We start from the raw sequence: 21,238 nt of genomic DNA on the forward strand, positions 1-21,238 counted from the left end.
GAATGGGGAGTCCTGTCCTTGGGATGGGTGTCCTGCAGGGAATGGGGAGTCCTGTCCTGTCCTTGGGATGGGTGTCCTACAAGGAATGGGGGTGTCCTTCAGGGAATGGGGTGTCCTGCAAGGAGTTGAGGTATCCTGTCCTTCGGGGCAATGTCCTCCAGGGAATAGGGTGTCCTGCAGGGAATGGGGTGTCCCGTCCTTGGGATGGGTGTCCTGTCCTTGGGATGGGTGTCCTGTCCTTGGGGTGGGGTGTCCTGCAGGGAATGTGGGTGCTGTTTCCATTGGAAGGGTGTCCTGCAGGGATTTAGGGTGTCCTGGTGGGATTTAGGATATCCTTCAGGGATTGGGGGTGTCCTGCAGGGATTTAGGCTATCCTGTAGGGAATGGGGATGTCCTGTCCTTGGGATGAGTGTCCCATGTCCTGCTCTCCCAAATCCCCGTGTCCTGTTCTCCCAAATCCCTGTTTCCCGTGTGATTTCAGGATCAGGACTGGCCCAGTGTTGGGGTCCCCTGAACCTTGAGGGAGTCTGTGCCTCAAAGAGGGAAAGAATTCCTAAAAATCTCCCCAAATAACCCTTTAATACCTTTAAAATGATGGAATATGATTTATAAATATTATAGATATTATTTATAAATATTATTTATAAGGATAAATGTATAAAATAGCATTAAAACATAATAGCGTGGATTTATGTAATATGCAATCATAAATATTTATATTTAACAATATATAATTCATACAGTTTATTTTAAAGTATTTAATAATGTGTAAATATATATTTGCATACTGTATCAATATATTTAAATAATTTCATATGTTTCAAGCTATAAAAGATCAAAAATGAGTAATTTCCAGTTCAGCATTTGAAAATTGCTCTTTTTTTTTTGGGCTCTGGAAGTCCCAGAGGACAAATTTTAAAAGATGGAGATTTAAACTTAGTGTGGCTCCAAAAGAATTGCCTGGATTTGAATTATGGGAAAAGAAAGGTTTGTGCTTGGAAGGGAAGCAGAGCCAGGCCAGGCCTCCTGGGGAAAAAAAAAAAGGAAGGGGGAAAAATGGAAAAAGGGATAATTAGAAGGAAAAAATGGGGGAAGAGCAAAATAAAAGGGAAAAGTAAAATGAAAAAAGCAGGGGAAAGGAAAATGGAAGGGAAAATAAGAGGAAAAATAAAAAGGGGAAAAAGGGAAATAAAAGGAAAAAATCAAAGAAAAAAGGAAAATAAAAGGCATGGGAAAATAAAAGGGGGAAAGGGTAAAAAAATACAAAAAATGTAATAAAAGAAAAAGGGATGTAGAGGAGAAAGGGAAAATAAAAGGGACCCACAAGGGGGAGAATAAGAGGAAAACTAAAAAAAAATGAGGGAAAGGGAAAATAAAGGGAAAAAATGAAAAGGAAATAAAAGGAAAAAAGGGAAAAGGAAAACAAAAAAGAAGGGGAAGGGGAGAAAAGGAAAAAGGGGGGGGGAGGGGGAAGAAAACCAATAAATTGGAAAACAAGGAGGGAAAAGGAGGAACAAAGAGGAGCCAGGGCTGCAGCAGGGAGAGCCAGGCCTGGCCGGTGTTCCCAGCTTTGGGGCACAGGGATGTGGAATTCAGGAATTCAGGAATTCCTCCCAGAGCTCCTGCCAGGCTGGCTCCCACCTGTGCCAGCCCCCGGGGTCAGGTCTCCTTTGGGAAGGGTTTTTGTTATGGAAAAGGTGCTTTTCCTGCAGAGCTGGGGGGAACTGGCAATCCCAGTCCATAGGGAAATATTCCTTCATTTTTCCTGCTGAGCTCAGGCCAGGAGCAAAAGCAACCCCACAGCCTCAAAGTGGGAAATCTGTGCCAAGCCTCTTTGGATGTAATAGGAGTTTTGGGATGGATTTTTGGGATCCGAAGGAGCTCGGATGTCACTCAGAATTCCTGAGCTTTTCCTCCCTCATCAGTTGGAGCAAAGGAGTTGCTCTGGGTTCATTCCTTAGCAAAATGTTCCCTCTGGAATTGCCTGGGGTTGGATTCTTCCCGGGGCTTGGGGAGGTGTAAAATTAAACTTGGTTTCTCTGGATTTGAGCTCTGGAATTCCATCTGAATTCCCTGGGAGCAGCTGGGAGTGTGTGCAATCCCAGCTGGATCTGGGAACACCTGGATCCCTGCAGCTGTCCCACAGCAGGGCTGGGAGGGATGTGCTGGATCCCTGGGAATAACAGGGACAGGGAGGGCAGCGCTGGTGCTGTGGGAATTTAACCTGCAGCTGGGAAAGGTATTTGCTAATATTCCTAATATTTCCTAATATTGCATATTAGGAAAGATTTATCCATGGGAAGGGAAAGGAAGGTCAGGCACTGGCACAGCTGCCCAGGGCAGGGGTGGGGCCCCATTCCTGCAGGGTTTGTAAAGCCATGGATGGAGCCCCATTCCTGCAGGGATTGTAAAGCCATGGATGGAGCCCCATTCCTGCAGGGATTGTGGAACCTGGGATGGAGCCCCATTCCTGCAGGGATTGTAAAGCCTGGGATGGAGCCCCATTCCTGCAGGGATTGTAAAGCCATGGATGGAGCCCCATTCCTGCAGGGATTGTGGAACCTGGGATGGAGCCCCATTCCTGCAGGGATTGCAGAGCCTGGGATGGAGCCCCATTCCTGCAGGGATTGTAAAGCCTGGGATGGAGCCCCATTCCTGCAGGGATTGAGGAGCCTGGGATGGAGCCCCATTCCTGCAGGGATTGTAAAGCCATGGATGCAGCCCCATTCCTGCAGGGATTGCAGAGCCATGGATGGAGCCCCATTCCTGCAGGGATTGCAGAGCCATGGATGGAGCCCCATTCCTGCAGGGATTGTAAAGCCATGGATGTGGCACCTGGGGACCTGGGGCAGTGCTGGGAATGGTTGGGAATTGATCTTGGAGGCCTTTTCCAACCCGGACTTTCTGGGATTGCACTGTTTCCTTCCCTCCCCCTGAAGCTCACCCCATTTCCCTGGGTATCCCCAAACTCCCGATTCCACCTGGTGAAATCCCGGAATCCTGGAACGTTCAGGCAGGAAGGGCTCTCGATCCCATCCCATGTGCAGGACTCTGCTCTCCCAGGCTGCCCCAAGCCCTGTCCCAGCTCCCCTGGGCACTCCCAGCAGCTCCCATGTCCCCTCCTTGTCCCCCGCAGTCCCGGCAGACCCCGGAGGGAGAATTCCTGCCCCTGGACCAGCTGGAGCTGGACGTGGGCTTCAGCACGGGGGCTGACCAGCTCTTCCTGGTGTCCCCCCTGACCATCTGCCACGTCATCGACTCCAAGAGCCCCTTCTACGACCTGTCCCAGCGCAGCATGCACACGGAGCAGTTCGAGATCGTCGTCATCCTCGAGGGCATCGTGGAGACCACGGGTGAGTGCGCCCGGCCTGGCTGGGGTTCCCTGCTGGACCCGCACAACTCGGGGTTCCCCTGGCTCCTGGCATGGCTGGAGAGCTGGGGGGCAGCTGGAGCTGGGCTTTGCTGCAGAGGGGTGTTGGTGTTGGGGTGTCTCTCCAGAGGGATGGATTTTGGCACTGGGGCTCTCTCCAGGGGGATGATTTTGGGGCTCTCTCCAAGGAGATGGATTTTGGGGCTCTCTCCAAGGAGATGGATTTTGGTGCTAGGGCTCTCTCAAAGGAGTTGGATTTTGGTGTTCTCTCAGAGGAGATGGATTTTGGTGCTGGGCTCTCTCCAGGGGGATGGATTTTTGGGGTTCTCTCCAGGGTAATGAATTTTGGGGCTCTCTCCAGGGGATGGATTTTGGTGCTCTCTCCAACGAGATGGATTTTTTTGCTCTCCAGGGGGATGGATTTTGGCACTGGGGCTCTCTCCAGGGGGATGGATTTTGGGGTTCTCTCCAAGAGGATGGATTTTGGGGCTCTCTCCAAGGAGATGGATTTTGGCACTGGGGCTCTCTCCAAGGGGATGGATTTTGGGGCTCTCTCAAAGGAGATGGATTTTGGGGCTCTCTCCAAGGGGATGGATTTTGGGGCTCTCTCCAAGGGGATGGATTTTGGGGCTCTCTCCAAGGGGATGGATTTTGGGGCTCTCTCCAAGGAGATGGATTTTGGGGCTCTCTCCAAGGGATGGATTTTGGGGCTCTCTCCAAAGAGATGGATTTTGGTGTTCTCTCAAAGGAGATGGATTTTGGTGCTGGGTTCTCTCCAGGGGGATGGATTTTTGGGGTTCTCTCCGGGTAATGAATTTTGGGGCTCTCTCCAGGGGGATGCATTTTGGCACTGGTGCTCTGTCCAAGAGGATGGATTTTGGGGCTCTCTCCAAGAGGATGGATTTTGGCACTGGTGCTCTGGGGATGGATTTTGGTGTTCTCTCAGAGGAGATGGATTTTGGGGCTCTCTCCAAGGAGATGGATTTTGGCACTGGGGTTCTCTCCAAGGGGATGGATTTTGGTGCTGGGCTCTCTCCAGGGGGATGGATTTTTGGGGTTCTCTCCAGGGTAATGAATTTTGGGGCTCTCTCCAGGGGATGGATTTTGGCACTGGTGCTCTGGAGATGGATTTTGGTGCTCTGCAGGTGGAGGGATTTTGGCACTGGTGCTCTGAGGATGGATTTTGGTGCTCTCTCCAACGAGATGGATTTTTTTGCTCTCCAGGGGGATGGATTTTGGCACTGGGGCTCTCTCCAAGGGGATGGATTTTGGGGCTCTCTCCAGGGCATTGATTTTGGTGCTGAGGTCTCTCCAAGGGGATGGATTTTGGGGCTCTCCCAGGATGTGGGGTTGGGGATGTGGAGCTCCTGGCTGGGATGTGGTGCTCCTGCATTTCCCAGCTGCTGCCAGGCACAGGGAATGTCCAGGACAGGGAATGTCCAGGGTACCTTTGATCCATCTGGGGCCGTGTTGTGGAGTCCCAGTATTCCCACCCTGCTCCCCCAGGACAGGAGACCAGAGCCCAGAGAGAGGGAGGTGAACCCTCTGTATGCTTCCCTAAAAACTCCTTGATATTCCTCTAAAAACTCCCTGATGTTTCCCTAAAACCCCCCAGATACTTCCCTAAAAACCCCAGATCTTTGCCTACCAACCCCCTGATAGTTCCCTAAAATCTCTTTGAAATTCCTCTAAAAACTCCTTGGTGTTTTCATAAAGACTCCCTGATGTCTCTATGAAAAATTCCTGACATTTCCCTAAAAAACTCCCTGATGTTTCCCTAAAAAACTGATATTTCTCAAAAAAAATTCCTGATATTTCCATAAAACCCCCCTGATATTTCCCTAAAACTCCCTGAGATTTCCCCTGAACCGCCCTGATATTTCCCTAAAAATTTCCTGATACTTCCTTAAAAACCTCCTGGTATTTCCCTGAAAACTCCTTGATACTTCCCTAAAAAAAAAACCCTGATATTTTCATAAAGACTTCCTGATATTTTCCCAGAACTCCTGGATACTTCCCTAAAAACTCTCTGATATTTCCCTAAATCCCCCTTGCACTTCCCTAAAGTCTCCTTGATATTTCCCTCTAAACTCCCTGCTATTTCCCTAAAAAATTTGTGATATTGCCATAAAAATTCCCTGGAAAAGCTCATGGAAAACTTCCAGGCCTGACCTGCAGACCAGACCTTGTTTTAATTCCTCAAAAAATTAATTCCAAACAAAATGAGGGAAGAAAAGCTCTTTTGTAAATAACTCTTGGAATTTTAAACCCCGGCTTTGTTTTGGGAAATATTATTAACCTGGAAATTATACAGGGAATGGGCAAAAAAAAAAAAAAAAAAAAAAAAAAAAAAGGCAATTTCTGAGTCTTTAAAGCATAACTGGGATAAGGTTCCAAATGTTGTGACCTACTTTTGGGAGCTGAGCTGAAAATTGGGCAAAATAGAGCAAAATGTGCTGGATCTGGATAACACAGGAGGGAATGAAAGGGTTGGGAAAATCTCCCAGAGGGAGCAAAGGGAGGAGGAGGAGGAGAGGGCAGGGCTGGGTTTGAGGGATGGGAGAGCTCATCCAGGGATGCTGGTGTTTTTAGGGAAGAGGGGACACCCCTGTGGGTTTAAACCCTGCAGAAATCCCAGATTCTCCTCTCGGTTCCAGGCTTTTCCCAGCAAATGCTGCATTTCCCCTCCCATCCTTCCCCTGGCAGCCCAAAGCTCTGGAAAAGCAGAGGTTTTCCTGTGGGAACCTGCAGTGATCCATGAGCAAACTCTGCCATCCTTGCACATAAATGGGCATTAAATATTGGGAATAACGGGATGCATTTTCTATGGGCCACATCCCTGGATACCTCTGGGAAGGGAAAAATGGTATTAATTTGGGGATTTGGAGAGGCTGAGTGTGGTACTGGGAATGTGACCCTGGAGCTGGGATGAAGGCCTGGGATGAAGGTTCAGCCTCAGCTTTGACAGGACCTGTAAAAAGCTGAAAAATTTACAAATCCCATTTTTTTTTCTCTCTTTGTGGAATAATTTGGAGGGAATTCAGCTGGAGCACCTTGTCCAGACCCTGCTGTGGGCAGGAAAGGTTGGAGCAGATGATCCATGAGGTCAGCCTGGCCTTGGTCACTTCAGGGGTGGGATAAGAGATGGGAATTAAAGGGAATTAAAGGCACTGGCAGGACCAGCATTCAGGGATGTGTTTCTCCCTTTCCATTTTACATTATTTCTAATAATCAAGGATTTAGGAATCCAAATGTCCATGGTTTGAGTTGGCTTTGCTGTGGATTTGGAGCCTCCAGGTTGGCTCCAGCAGGTGCTTGTGAGGAATTTTTTCCTGTTAACTTTCCTTCCTTTAATCATGGAAGGATCCTGTTTCCTTCCATTTTCCCAGGTCATTCCCATTCCATTCCTCCTTTAATCATGGAAGGATCCCGTTTCCTTCCATTTTCCCAGGTCATCCCCATTCCATTCCTCTCCCTTCTCCCTGTGCTGCAAATCCCTCCCAGGTTACAGCCAGGATCAGAAGTGCTGGGTGTTTCTTCTTCCAATATTGACCATAAACAGGGATTTAGGAATGTGAGTATCCATGGTTTGAGTTGGCTTTGCTGTGGATTTGGAGCCTCCAGGTTGGCTCCAGCAGGTGCTTGTGAGGAATTTTTTCCTGTTAACTTTCCTTCCTTTAATCACTGAAGGATCCCATTTCCTTCCCATTTCCCAGGTCATTCCCATTCCATTCCTCCTTTAATCATATAAAGATCCTGTTTCCTTCCCATTTCCCAGGTTATCCCCATTCCATTCCTCCCCCTTCTCCCTGTGCTGCAAACCCCTCCCAGGTTACAGCCAGGGTCAGAAGTGCTGGGTGTTTCTGCCTCCAATATTGACCATAATCAGGGATTTAGGAATGGGAGTATCCATGGTTTGAGGCCCCTCTCTCTTTTCCTGTGGATTTGCAGCCTCCTGGCTGGCTCCAGCTTGGGAGGAGTTTTTTTTTTCCTTTCCCTGCTTTAATCCTTGCCTTTGATCAGCTCCAGCCCTGGGGGGTTTGGCCAATGAGGAAATATTCCCAATAAATCTGGGTGCAGAGGCACTGGAGGGGTTTGGGGAGATTCCTGCTGCTCAGTGCCACCTGCCTGATGGAAATTCCCATTTCTGACACGGGATCCAGACAGTTTCATCCTGCCTGGATGGAGCTCATGTGCTGCTCCCCAGTGCAACTGGAATTTTGGGAAACATCCACATCCCTTCCTGCTGTCCTTACACTCGCTGGTCCCAGGCTTTGGGCTGTTGGGAGGAAAATATTTGGAGGAAAATATGTGGGAAGTGGATCCAGCCAATTCCCTGGGAGCTCCTGAACCTTCCTGGAGTTCCCTGAGAGCTCCTGATCCTTTCTGGAATTCCCTGGGAGCTCCTGAACCTTCCTGGAGTTCCCTGAGAGCTCCTGATCCTTTCTGGAATTCCTTGGGAGCTCCTGATCCTTCCTGAAATTCCCTGAGAGCTCCTGATCCTTTCTGGAATTCCTTGAGAGCTCCTGAACCTTCCTGGAGTTCCCTGAGAGCTCCTGATCCTTTCTGGATTCCCTGAGAGCTCCTGCTCCTTCCTGAAATTCCATGGGAGCTCCTGAACCTTCCTGGCATTCCCTGAGAGCTCCTGATCCTTTCTGGAGTTCCCTGAGAGCTCCTGATCCTTTCTGGAGTTCCCTGAGAGCTCCTGATCCTTCCTGAATTCCCTGGGAGCTCCTGCTCCTTCCTGGAGTTCCCTGAGAGCTCCTGATTCTTTCTGGAATTCCTTGGGAGCTCCTGGTCCTTCCTGAATTCCCTGGGAGCTTCCTGGAATTCCTCCCTGGTTTAGGGAAGTGTCTCCTCTGGGATTTTTTAGGAGGGGTCCCGGCCTATGATGGTGGAGGTGATTCCTTGGGATGGTTTGAACTAAAGGTGGGAATATTTAGATGGATATTGGGGTGAAGGAATTCCTGGCTGGGAGGGTGGGGAGGGCTGGGCTGGAATTCCCAGAGCAGCTGTGGGATCCAGGGAAAAGGAAAGAAAAAAGGGAAAGGAAAAGGAAAGGGGAAGGGAAAAGGAAAAAGGGAAGAGGGAAAGGAGCTCTCTGGGATCACCCATGGGCAAAGGGAGAAGGGAGCCCTGGATCCCTGGCAGTGCCCAGGGCCAGGCTGGAGCAGCCTGGGACAGTGGGAAGCGTTGGGGATGGGATGGGATGGGATGGGATGGGATGGGATGGGATGGGATGGGATGGGATGGGATTTTAGGTCCCTTCCAACCCAAACCATTCCATGGTTCCATGACCTCAAATTCCTGCATGGGGAGTGCCCTGAGTTGCTGCCAGCCCCCAGGAGCTGGAGGAGCCCCACTCTGCACTGGGATTGTTCCCAGGTTTTGGAGCCTTTCCCAGTGGAGATGCTCCAATGGAGCTGGTGACAATTCCTGAGGGTCAGTGCTGATCATTCCAGGTTTTTTTGGATATCTCTTCCACCCCTACATTTTGGATATTTGGATATCCCATTCCACCCTACAATTACTAGGATAAACTGGAATTGGGAAGAACATCCCAAGGGTTTATTTCCCAAACCTTTTGTCCTCCTTTCCCATTGTTGGCATGGAGAATTGGAAGCTCCTTTGTCAGCAGAGCCTTCCTGGTGCCGTTCCTGTGCAGAATTTGACTTTCATCCTGGATTTTCCTGCTGGGATTTGCCTCTGGATGTGTTTGGGATTATGTAACCCTTTAGAATTTTGTGTTATCCTGCAATTTATTGATAAGCTGCTAAAATTCCTGAAAAAATGAGCCATTAATAGGAATCTGAAGCAGACAAAACCCTGCAGGAATGGTTTGTGCATCCGTTTTCCAAACTCATTGAATTTATTTTGGAAACCTCTTCCCGTGATTTGCTGATTAAAGGAACTCCAGAGCCTGCCAGGCTTTTTAATTAAAGAAATAGGGATGGCATCAAAGGCCTTTTCCTCTGGTTTTGCTTTTAAAAACATGAAAAAACTGGAATTCTGGAATCACAGGAAGGGTTCTCTGAGATCCATGGGGGTGAGCTCAGAACGCAGCAACTTGAGGGAACAAAGAGCTGGGACAGCTCTGAAAATTACCAGGATTCTGATGATTCCATTGAAAATGGGATTTTTTTTCCTTGGATGTCTGTTCTGAGGGTCAGTGAGAAACCTCAATACAAATTCAGCACCTTTAAAGAACATAAAATATGGGAATTCTGGAATGGTTTGGGTTGGAAGGGACCTTTAAAGGTCAATTTATTTGTGTTTTTTAATCTTTCCATTCAGATTTTGGGATTTTTTTTTTGTGTGTGTTGGATGGGAGGGCGACAGGAAAAGAGGACTCAGCACTTCACATGTTGACAGCAGCTTTGAAATTGCATTTATTTTATTTTAAACATTTTTAAGCCCAGCCTGAGCATGGTAAAATATCCCTTTAAAACTCTCAGGGCTGAACATCCCTCAGATCTTTTCCCAGTGCTGCCGTTATAGGAAATCTGTCAGTGGAAAATCCAATATTTTTTGGTCATGTGGACAGACACGTTTGGCCCTGGCAGAGCTGGGATTTCCTGGGACTGGGACCTTCAGCTCCAGCTTCCCTCTGCCCCCCTGGAGCTGCTGGGCTGGGAAAGGGGGGAAAAGGGATTTTTACAGCTGAGGGAAAGGTGGAATGTGCTGGGGAAATGCAGGGATGTGTTTGGTGGGAGAGGAGAGTTTGGAACAACAAATCCCTGGTGTCAGTATAGGACACGAAACAACACAACATGGACATGCTGCTCTTTTCAAGGTAAAAGGGACTTTTTAATTTCTGACTCCAACATTTATGGATTTCCAAAAGCACCAGTGGATTGGAGGGTGACAGTGGCACCTCTCCAGTGACACTGGACAAACCAACAGCCCATCAGATTTCTCCTCCTCCAGGAAAGAATGCAAAACAATGAGTTATTTACATAGAGTGTGTGAGAAAGTTCATGACAAAAATATTAACACCAGAAGGCTCAGAAAATCCTAAAGAATCCAAACACACCCTGGAGGTGTCCCGGGCCAGTCTGGAGCCCTGGGACAGTGGGAGGTGTCCCTGCCATGGCAGGGCTGGGATGGGGTGGGATTTGGGGTCTCTCCCAAGCCAGAGCAGCCTGGGAGCCTGGGATCCATCCCACTTTTGTCTGGGGTAACGCTGGCTCCTCCTGCCTGAGGCACAATTCCCCAAATCCCCCTGCATCAGGCCTTCCTGCCCCCTCTTCTTCTCCCTCAGATCTCTCTGGAGGCCCAGGAGAGAAAACTGGGAGTGATTTTCACCTGGAGCTGGGCAGGAGCTTCCCTTTTCCCTTTTCTTCCCTTTTCCCTTTTCTTCCTTTTTCCCTTTTTTTCCCTTTTCCTTTTCTTCCCTTTTTCCTTTTTTTTCCTTTTTCCCTTTTCTTCCCTTTTCCCTTTTCTTCCCTCTTCCCTTTTCTTCCCTCTTCCCTTTTTTCCCCTTTTCCTTTTCTTCCCTTTTTCCTCTTTTTTCCTTTTTCCCTTTTCTTCCCTCTTCCCTTTTCTTCCCTTTTCCCTTTTTTCCCCTTTTCCTTCCTTTTTCCTTTTTTTTTCCTTTTTCCTTTTTCTTCCCTTTTCCCTTTTCTTCCCTCTTCCCTTTTCTTCCCTTTTCCCTTTTCTTCCTCTTTCCCTTTTTTTCCCTTTTCCTTTTCTTCCCTTTTTCCTTTTTTTTCCTTTTTCCCTTTTTTCCCCTTTTCCCTTTTCTTCCCTTTTCCCTTTTCTTCCCTTTTTCCTTTTTTTTTTCTTTTTTTTTCCTTTTTTTCCCTTTTCCCCCTTTTTTCTCTTTTTTCCCTTTTTTCTCTTTTTTTCCCTCTTTCTTTCCCTTCTTTCCCTTCTTTCCCTTCTTTCCCTTCCTTCCCTTCTTTCCCTTTTCCCCCTTCACCTTCTCTTCCCTTTCCCCTTTTTTCCTTTCCCCTTTTTTTCCTTTCCCCTTTTTTTCCTTTCCCCTTTTTTTCCTCTCCCTTTTTTTCTCTCCCTTTTTTCCTTTCCCTTTTTTTCCCTTTTCCCTTTTTTCCCTTTTCCCTTTTTTTTCCATTTCCCTTTTTTTCCATTTCCCTTTTTTTCCTTTCCCCTTTTTTTCCTTTCCCCTTTGTTCCTCTCCCTTTTTTTCTCTCCCTTTTTTTTCTCTCCCTTTTTTTTCTCTCCCTTTTTTCCCTTTTCCCTTTTTTCCCTTTTCCCTTTTTTCCCTTTTCCCTTTTTTTCCCTTTTCCCTTTTTTTCCTTTCCCTTTTTTTCCTCTCCCTTTTTTTTCTCTCCCTTTTTTCCCTTTTCCCTTTTTTCCCTTTTCCCTTTTTTCCCTTTTCCCTTTTTTTCCATTTCCCTTTTTTTCCTTTCCCCTTTTTTCCCTTTCCCTCTCCCCGTGGATGATCCCTGTGAGCAGGGGCTGAGCTGAAATCGCGGCAGTCTCTGCCAAAATTCCCCGCTCACGCCTGATCAGGCAGGATTCCTTCTGCTCGAGCAGCCTCCTTGTGCTGAGCTGCTGCTCCCACAGCCTCTGGAGCTCCCTGTGGAGCCCCATTTTTCCAGGGATTGCTGTGGGAGGCTGAGCTGGAAATGATGATTTTGGGAGCACCAAAACTCCATCTCTGCTGAGGCTCTGCACCTGCTGCCAGGAGCTGGGGAGCAGGGCAGGAAAAGGGGAATATTCCAGCTCCTGCTGGAACGGGGGTTTGGGAATGCTGGGGTGGGAAAGGGGAAGGCAGAGGGCTGGGATTTGTCCTGGAGGGCTGGGATGTGGGGATGCTGCTGGCTGAATACAGCCCCAGACTGCTCCTCCTGGAGAAACTGATGGACAGATAAAACCCTCAGGGCTCCAGTGGGGCTGATTCACAGCATCCTGGAATGCCTTGGCATGGAAGGACTCAAATCCCATCCCATTCCATGGCCAGGGACACCTCCCACTATCCCAGGTCACCCAGCCTGGCCTTGGGCACTGCCAGGGATCCAGGGGCAGCCCCAGCTGCTCTGGGAATGTGACCCAGGGCCTGCCCACCCTCCCAGCCAGGAATTCCTTCCCAATATCCCACCTAAATCTACCTAAACCCTTCCATGTGAAGCCATTCCCTCCCATCCCTGTCCCTGAATCCTTCACTGTACTGCAATCCGAGCCATTTTTTCTCTGTAGCACCTCCTGCCCACTCCTTATTTACCTCCTGGATCCTCTGGCAGTGCAGCTTTCCCTGGATATTTGCCCTCAGTGAGTTATGGCTGCTGCTGCCAGAGGTTTTTGCAGCAGCCCACGGGTCCCTGCTCAGTGTTTTTTATTTATTTATTGTTTCAATGGCCTGCAGCAGCTCCGTGCCTCGGGCAGGTGTGCTGCTCCAGGAATGCCCAGCTGCCTTTTCCATGGATACCTGTTCCTTGGCCTGGATATTCTGCTGTTTGTAATTCTTTATTTCCAGCTCTGCACAACGGGGGGGGGGAGGGTGTTAAATATTAAATATTCCAGCTCCCTCCCACCTCCTCCTCACAGGCTCGCTCTCCTGAGGGATCCTGGCTTGGGAATGACCTTGAGCTGCTCCAGGGGAGGTTTGGGTTGGATATTTGGGAACATTTCTTCATGGGTAGGGCTGTCCAGGCCTGGCACACAGTCCCCATCCCTGGGGGGGTTTCACAGCTCCCTGGACGTGGCACTGGGGACAGGGGCAGTGCTGGGGATGGTTGGGCTCAATGCTCTGAGAGGCTTTTCCAGCCTAAACCCTTCTGGAATTCCACAATTCCAGCTGAACTGGCCTTCCCAGGGCACTTGGTGCAATCCCTGAGCAGCCATGCCCAGTGTCTCCTTTTGGAAAGGCACAGACCCCCGAGCTCTCTTCCAGGTTAACTCTGGGTTTCTTCTGCCTTTCGAGGGGTTGGAACCCCTGGAATTCTCTGGGGAGCAGGATGTGCTGTGGGGCAAGGAGCACAAGAAACTCCTTGCAGGGATGGGGGCTCCACCTGAGCACCTTTTCCTGCAGGAATCGCCCCAAAATCCACCCTGAGCTGCCCTGGGCCAGCCTGAGGCCGTTCCCTCTGCTCCTGTCCCTGTGCCCTGGGAGCAGAGCCCGACCCCCCCGGCTGTGCCCTCCTGGCAGGGAATTCCAGAGAGGGAAAAGATCCCTGGGGATCCTCCTTGGCTCCAGCCTGAGCCCCTTCCCAGCTCCCTCAGGGATTCTGCAGCCCCTGCCCAGCTCCCTCAGGGATTCTGCAGCCCCTGCCCAGCTCCCTCAGGGATTCTGCAGCCCCTGCCCAGCTCCCTCAGGGATTCTGCAGCCCCTTCCCAGCTCCCTCAGGGATTCTGCAGCCCCTGCCCAGCTCCCTCAGGGATTCTGCAGCCCCTTCCCAGCCCCATTTCCCCTCCAGCCCCTCTCTCCCATCCCACCCCAGCCCTTCCTGGGGGCTCATCCTAAGGGAAGAACCCAAGCCTGGCCTTGTTGTTTTCCCAGTCTGACACTTTGCAGCCAGGTTTGTCCCAGCTGGGCACTCCCAGTTTACAGGTGACATAAACCAGTTGTAGTTCAGGCCTTGCTTTGTGCCTGCTGTTGGTTCTTGGGGTGATTTGAAGGTGAGGTTTAAGAGGAAAGTGCTGGTTTAGCTGCTGGTGTGTTACACAATCCAGGCTGCACCGAGGCTGCTGTGAGCTCAGTGATGATAAAAGTGGTTGGCAGGAGAAGGGGGAGAGGCCTGGCGTGGGTAAAACGCTGGGACATTCCAGGACAGTCATCAGAAACGTCAGGAGGAATTGGGAATTCATGGAGGGGAAAGCTGTGCTCGGGCTGGAGAGAGCCTGGAGGGCTGGGGGCTGCCTCTGCCTCCCTTCCCTGTGCTCCAGGCTGGTTTTGGGGGGGTTTGTGGGGTTTGGGGAGCAGGGGCAGGAGCAAGGGGTGAGGGGCAGCAGCCCTGCCCACTACTGGTTGATCCTTCCTGGGGAATGGAGACAGAGCCTGCCTGTCACAGGCATCTTTTAGGAAAAATCCTTTCCTTAGGGATTTTTCCTCCTGAGAAGCTGAGAGGCCTCAGGAACAAAATGCAAACAATGGTTATCTGCTGCTGTGGAATGCAACAGGTGCATCTGGGATTGGGCTCATGGGGTTGTTTCTAATTAATGGCCAATCACAGTCTGTCTGAGCCACAAGCCTTTGTGATCATTCCTTTTCTATTCTTAGCCAGCCTTCTGATGGAATCCTTTCTTCTATTCTTTTAGTATAGTTTTAATGTAATATATATCATAAAATAATCAATCAGCCTTGTGAAACATGGAGTCAGATCCTCGTCTCTCCCCTCATCCTGGGACCCCTGTGAGCACCACCACAGCTGCCCCTTTTTATTGAGCCCTGAGTGCCCTTGGAGGCAGCCAGGGGGGATCATCGTGTGCTGTGCCCTGAGTGCATCTGGGAGCCCAAACCAAGCCCATTAGTGACCTTAGTGACAGGGCTCCAAAGGTTTGGAGCTGTCTGTGCCATTCCAGCAGCGGGAGAGGCTCTGGCAATGCTGGGAACAGCTCCCTCCTCTAATTGCAATATTTATTACAGGCTCCTTGTCCTTGCTTTCCAGCCTTAGTGACTCTCTGCAGCTCCTGAGCAAATCCCAGAGCTCCCTGCAGGGCAGGCTCAGCCCCTGTGCTGGGGATGAACCCCAAATCTGGATTTCACACCCAGTCTGGGATGGGGCTCCAGGAGCAGGCAACTGGATCAGGTGTCCAGGTGCCTCTGGAGTCAGGGACCTGCAGGAAAGGGGGGGTTCTGCCCCTGTGCTCAGGTGAGAGCCCACCTGCAGAGCTGCCCCAGCCCTGGGCTCCCACAGCAGAGGGACCTGGAGCTGCTGCAGGGCTGGAGCCCCTCTGCTCTGGGGCCAGGCTGGGAGAGCTGGGAATGTTCCCCTGGAGAAGAGAAGGATCCAGGCAGAGCTCAGAGCCCCTGGCAGGGCCTGAAGGGGCTCCAGGAGAGCTGGAGAGGGACTGGGGACAAGGGATGGAGGGACAGGAGCCAGGGAATGGCTGCCAGTGCCAGAGGGCAGGGATGGATGGGACACTGGGAATTGGGAATTCCTGGCTGGGAGTGAGGAGAGGCCCTGGGCCAGGTGCCCAGGGAAGCTGTGGCTGCCCCTGCATTCAGCACTGACAGGATTAAAAAAAGAAAAACAACAAGGAAACAAACAATTGTGCCCCCAGACAGGCAAATGCTCCATGGAGTCAATTTTATGCAGAGATTTATTGGCTGTGGTCAGCCCTCACCTGTGTGAGTGCAGCCCGGGCTGGAATCACCCTGTGCTTACCCAGCCCCTGGATCTGCTCTGTGCCTCTGCCCTGCCCCTCCTGCTGGAATTCCTGCTGTTGTTATGCATTTATTCCATTTATTGCCTGCAAGGATTCGTTCTGCTCAGGCTTTGTCAGAAGGGATAATGATTCAAGGAGCCACTGTGTGACAAGGACAAGAGGGAATGGCTTTTAACTGCAGGATTGGTGGGGGTAGGGGGGATTTAGCTGGGATATTGGGAAGGAATTCCTGGCTGGGAGGGTGGGGAGGCCCTGACACACATTCCCAGAGCAGCTGGGGCTGCCCCTGGAAGTGTCCAAGGCACCCTGGGACAATGGGAGGTGTCCAGAGGTGGATGGGATGGGATTTAGGGCTCCTTCCCAACCCATACCATGTTCTGGGATGGGTGGCAGTGATGACTTCGGGATGCTGAGAGGTCCCACAGCTGCTCTGGGGTGGGTCAGGCAGCCCAATCCCCTCAGGAATCACCTCCTGCTGCTGCACTGGGGAAAGCTGAGCCCGAGGTGCAGAGATGAATGGAGCAGCAATGTTCCTGCTGAGGTTTCCTCTGCTCGTTAAGATATTGATCTGTGGCTGCTGGCCCTCCCCCGGGCCACAGCTCCGGGATAAATAACCCGGGACAGGCAGCACTGATTGTGATGTAGGAGCTGGCTCTGTGGCCCAGGGAGGGTCTCTCCATCCTCCTGCTCTCTGTGCCCCGGGTTTGGCTCCCCAGGGGCTGGAGTTGGGCACGTGTGGGGCTGGCCGTGGCTTCTGGATGTTTTTTGGATCGCTGTAAGTAAGAATAAGAATGTTTGGATTGTTAGAAATAGAAATAGAAATGTTTAAATTGAAAATATGTTGTGAGTGCAAGGGTAACAAAGATCAGGGAATCAGGATCATGGGTTGGGTTGGAAGGACCTTAAAGCCCCTCCAGTGCCACCCCTGCCATGGCAGAGACACCTCCCCCTGTCCCAGGTGCTCCAGCCCCAGTGTCCAGCCTGGCCTGGGGCACTGCCAGGGATCCAGGGGCAGCCACAGCTGCTCTGGGAATCCCAGCCCAGGATCCCTGTGAGTGATCCATCCCTTTTCCCTTTTCCATCCCTTTTCCCTTTTCCATCCCTTTTCCCTTTTCCGTCCCACAGCATTACTCTGCCCATCTTTTTTCCCGTGGTGCTGAGCACATTCCCCGTATCCCTCCGGAGCCTTTGCTGCTCCTCCTCGTGCTGCAGACACTTTAAATTCCCGGGGCAGGGAGCTGGGGGTGGGATTTCCCCCAGTGGAACATTGCTGACTCCGTGTTCAGAGCTCTGTGTGATGGAGGAGCTGGCATTTCTATTGAATATTGCCCACGATTTCCCTGCCCGTGGCTGCTGCTCAGCAGCCAGACCCAAGCAGGGCTGGGAAAATAGGAAAAAATCGTGGAAAACTTGGAAAAATTCGTGGAAAACTCGGAAAAATTCATGGAAAACTCGGAAAAAATCCAGGGAGTGCTTTGTGTCAAGGACCTCAGCCAGAAAAAAAAAGGGGATTTTGCCTTTTATTTTTTTTTTTTTAAACTGGAAGAGGTTAAGAATTTAAAAGCTGCATGAAAAACATGCCTGGAGTTGTGGCCTGGTCCATGATGGCTGTGAAAGCATCCCAGATTTGCACTGTAGGTGGGATATTGGGAAGGACTTCCTGGCTCTGAGGATGCTGGAGCCCTGGAATAGAATTCCCAGGGAAGCTGTGGCTGCCCCTGGATCCCTGGAATGGTCCAAAGCTGGGCCGGAGCAGCCTGGGAGGATGGGAGGTGTCCCTGCCATGGCGGGGGTGGCCTGGGATGGGATTTGGGGTCCCTGCCCACGCTGGGGTTGGTGTCCGTGTGTCTGTACTGCCCCGGTGGGAAGGTGTCTGCAGGAGCAGCGCTTGGGGAATGCATTCCCTGGCTGCTGGGGCGCTGAGGCAGCAGCTGAGCTCACCTGGTAATTAATTCATCAGCAGAACTGCCTGGAATTAGAGCCGTGCTCTGAGAGAGGCTCCTAATTGGGAGTTAATGGCTCATTAGTGCTGAGCAGATCAGCCTGAGCACCCCGACAACACAAACAAAGCAATTAATGATGTTCGGGGAGTGGGCTCCACCCTGGCAGCGCCGCTGCTGGCCCCGGGAGCACCGAGGTGGGGCTGGGCTCTGGGGGTGCTGCTGCCGAGGGAATTCCCTTTGGAATGCCCTTTGGAATTCCCTTTGGAACGCCCTTTGGGGCTGTGGGAGGGCTGGGATGGTGCCGTGGGGTGGCTCTGGCTTCCTGCTTTGGGGCTTGCTCAGCCCAAACTGGTACCTGGGAATGATGAGGTTGGGAAAAGATGGGGAAATGAGCAGCAGGGGCTCCTACTCGGAAAGCTTTAAGAATGGAAATCACGGAATTTCAGGTTGGGTTGGGTGGGAAGGGATGTTAGAGCCCATCCCAGCCCACCCCTGACCCTTCCCACTATCCCAGGGTGCTCCAAGTGCTGTCCAGCCTGGCCATGGACACTTGCAGAGAGGAAAAGGGGCTCCAGGAGAGCTGCAGAGGGAGCTGGGACAAGAAGGGACAGGAGCCAGGGAATGGCTGCCAGTGCCAGAGGGCAGGGATGGATGGGACACTGGGAATTGGGAATTCCTGGCTGGGAGGGGGGATGCCCTGGCACAGGTGATTCCATGGGTGGCCCTGGATCCCTGGCAGTGTCCAGGGCCAGGCTGGGTCTGGAGCAGCCTGGGACAGTGGGAGGTGTCCCTGCCACGGCAGGGCTGGAATGGGATGGGGTTTAAGGTCCCTTCCCACCCAAACCAGGCTGTGAAGGTGTGGCAGCACCTCTGCAGCCCACCGGGATTTTTCCTGGAAGCAAAGCAGGGCCCTGACATGTGGGATGGGAAAAGGCAAAGAGCCCTAGCCAGAACTGCCAGTGTCATAAACACCAAACGCTTCTGAAACCTGCAGGAAATAAAAGGAATCGTTTTCCCTAAAATGGCAAAAATGCTCCAGACTTGGAGGCTTTTAAGCCAGCCTGGGGAGAGCTAAATCAGCACGATGGGGATGGCAGGCAAGGCTGGGATGTAAAATTAGAAACCCCTGGCAGGCATGTGGGTATTTGTGCAGCTCGGGCTGGGATGTGGCAGATTGATCCTCCTGGGAATAAGGAGCTGCTGGATGGTATCACATCCCTGGGATGGGGGCCCTAATGAATGCAGGATGGGTTTGGGATCAGATTGATCCTCCTGGGAATAAGGAGCTGCTGGATGGTATCACATCCCAGGAATGGGGGCCCTAATGAATGCAGGATGGGTTTGGGATCAGATTGATCCTCCTGGGAATAAGGAGCTGCTGGATGGTATCACATCCCAGGAATGGGGGCCCTAATGAATGCAGGATGGGTTTGGGATCAGATTGATCCTCCTGGGAATAAGGAGCTGCTGGATGGTATCACATCCCAGGATGGGGGCCCTAATGAATGCAGGGTTTGGGATCAGATTGATCCTCCTGGGAATAAGGAGCTGCTGGATGGTATCACATCCCAGGAATGGGGACCCTAATGAATGCAGGGTTTGGGATCAGATTGATCCTCCTGGGAATAACGAGCTGCTGGATGGTATCACATCCCTGGGATGGGGGCCCTAATGAATGCAGGATGGGTTTGGGATCAGATTGATCCTCCTGGGAATAAGGAGCTGCTGGATGGTATCACATCCCTGGAATGGGGGCCCTAATGAATGCAGGATGGGTTTGGGATCAAATTGATCCTCCTGGGAATAATGAGCTGCTGGATGGTATCACATCCCAGGAATGGGGGCCCTAATGAATGCAGGATGGGTTTGGGATCAGATTGATCCTCCTGGGAATAATGAGCTGCTGGATGGTATCACATCCCTGGGGATGGGGGGCCCTAATTAACCCCCCTCTCTCCCTCCCTCCTGCAGGAAATGATCTCCCTGTGCCACCCTGGGATCTGAACCACAGGGAGGGAGCAGCACCCAGCCCCTCTGAGCCTCCCCTTCCTCTGCTGCAAGAGGTGTAGGGCTGTGGGATTTGGGGATCCTTGTCCCAGGTGTTCTGGGATGTGGGCTCTCCTCGGGAGAGGTGTGAGGGTGCTGAGGAGGGAGGAGCAGCTGGGAGGTGCTGAGCACCTGGGGGGGCAGGAAAATGTGTCACCAAGGGGGAGAATCCAACATGGAACTGCTGAGGGTGTGGAGGGGCTGTTGGGGAGTTTTTTTCCTAGGGGAAAAGGTTTTCCAGGTTTTCCAAGTGGGGGAGGTCCCAGTGAGATCCCTGCTCACTGCAGGGGAAGGGGGTACTGCCCCAGCCCTGGGAGTGTTCCAGGCCAGGCTGGAGCAACCTGGGACAGAGGGAGGTGTCCCTGCCCATGGCAGGGGGTGGGATGGGATGGGATTTACTGTCCTTCCCGACCCAAACCACGCTGGGAGTCTGTCATTCCATGGTATTTGCATAGATTTGTATATCTATGGCCCAGCAAGCAGTGTGTGGATTCCTGAAGAGCCTCTTGCAGCCCCCAGTCCCAGCTGGCAGGGCTGACAGTGCTGATCCTCCCTTTCCTGGGAGTCTGTGTGCTCCTGGTGTCAGGCAGGGAGTGTTTGCCAGCCCCTCCTGCCAGCTGTGTGCCACAATCCGTGTTTGGTTCACAGATGTGCTGTTCCAGCTGTGCACAGCTCTGAGGCGCGGGACAGGAGATGTTCCAGCCTGGGAGGTGCTGGGGATGGCAACTGGGGTGTTCCCAGTGCCAGACAGATGGATGCAGGTGAGGAGCTGGGAAAGATGCTCAGAGCCAGCCTCAGCAGCTGTCTGGGCACAGAGGAGCGGAAGGATCCCCCAGAACAGGAGTTTGGGGTTGGCAGGGCTGCTGATCCCTTTGGCAGGCTCTGGGAGGGGTTATCCCCTGCATCCAGCCCTGGGAACACAGGAGTGCAGCCTCTGCTCTCCAGGGGTTTTGAGTATTGGGGGATGTTGGTTTATAAATATTGGGTTTAAATATGAGGGGCTGCTGAGTGAGGTTTGCATGGAATTGTGGAGTATCAGAGCTGGGAGGGAGCCACAGCATCATGGATCCAACCCCTGTCCCTGCACAGACACCCCAAAACCCCACCCTGGCATCCCTGGAGTGCTGTCCCAAACCTTCTGGAGCTGTTGGGAATGTGCCCATTCCCTGGGGAGCCCGGGCAGTGCCAGCACCCTCTGGGGGAAGAGCCTTGCCCTGATCTCCATGCCAGCCCCCTCTGGCACAGCCCCAGCTGTTTTCCCTCTCCCATGATGGATTTGGGGGGGTCTCCCCCTGAATTCCTTGGCCAAGCTGAGGCTGGAGGAGAGGAGCAGGAATCACAGAGCAGCTGTGTTGGAAGCAGTTCTGGGCATGAATTGATGGCCTCAAAATGTTTTAAGAGACTCAACAAATCCATCCCTGTGTTAAACCAGCAGCACTAAATCCTGAGAGGTTATTCCCAAACACAGCTCCATGCTGCCTTCTGTAAATCATGAAATCCCAGACTGGTTTGGGTGGAAAGGGACCCTAAACTCACCCTGCAGGGACACCTTCCCCTGTCCCAGGGTGCTCCAAGCCCCATCCAACCC

General features: G+C 51.7%; 1 protein-coding gene across 2 annotated transcripts in view; it reads left to right on the forward strand.

Moving 5' to 3' along the window:
* Nucleotides 1-21,238, forward strand: part of KCNJ3 (potassium inwardly rectifying channel subfamily J member 3) — a 33,808-nt gene that overhangs the window by 2,550 nt on the left and 10,020 nt on the right. For both annotated transcript variants that reach the window (XM_054636454.2, XM_077181796.1), the window contains one exon: nt 3,137-3,353. In XM_054636454.2, the coding sequence (XP_054492429.1) occupies nt 3,137-3,353 (217 nt within the window). The remainder of the gene's footprint in view (nt 1-3,136; nt 3,354-21,238) is intronic.

Source organism: Agelaius phoeniceus, chromosome 7 (assembly GCF_051311805.1).
Source record: "Agelaius phoeniceus isolate bAgePho1 chromosome 7, bAgePho1.hap1, whole genome shotgun sequence".
Taxonomy (NCBI): Eukaryota; Metazoa; Chordata; class Aves; order Passeriformes; family Icteridae; genus Agelaius; species Agelaius phoeniceus.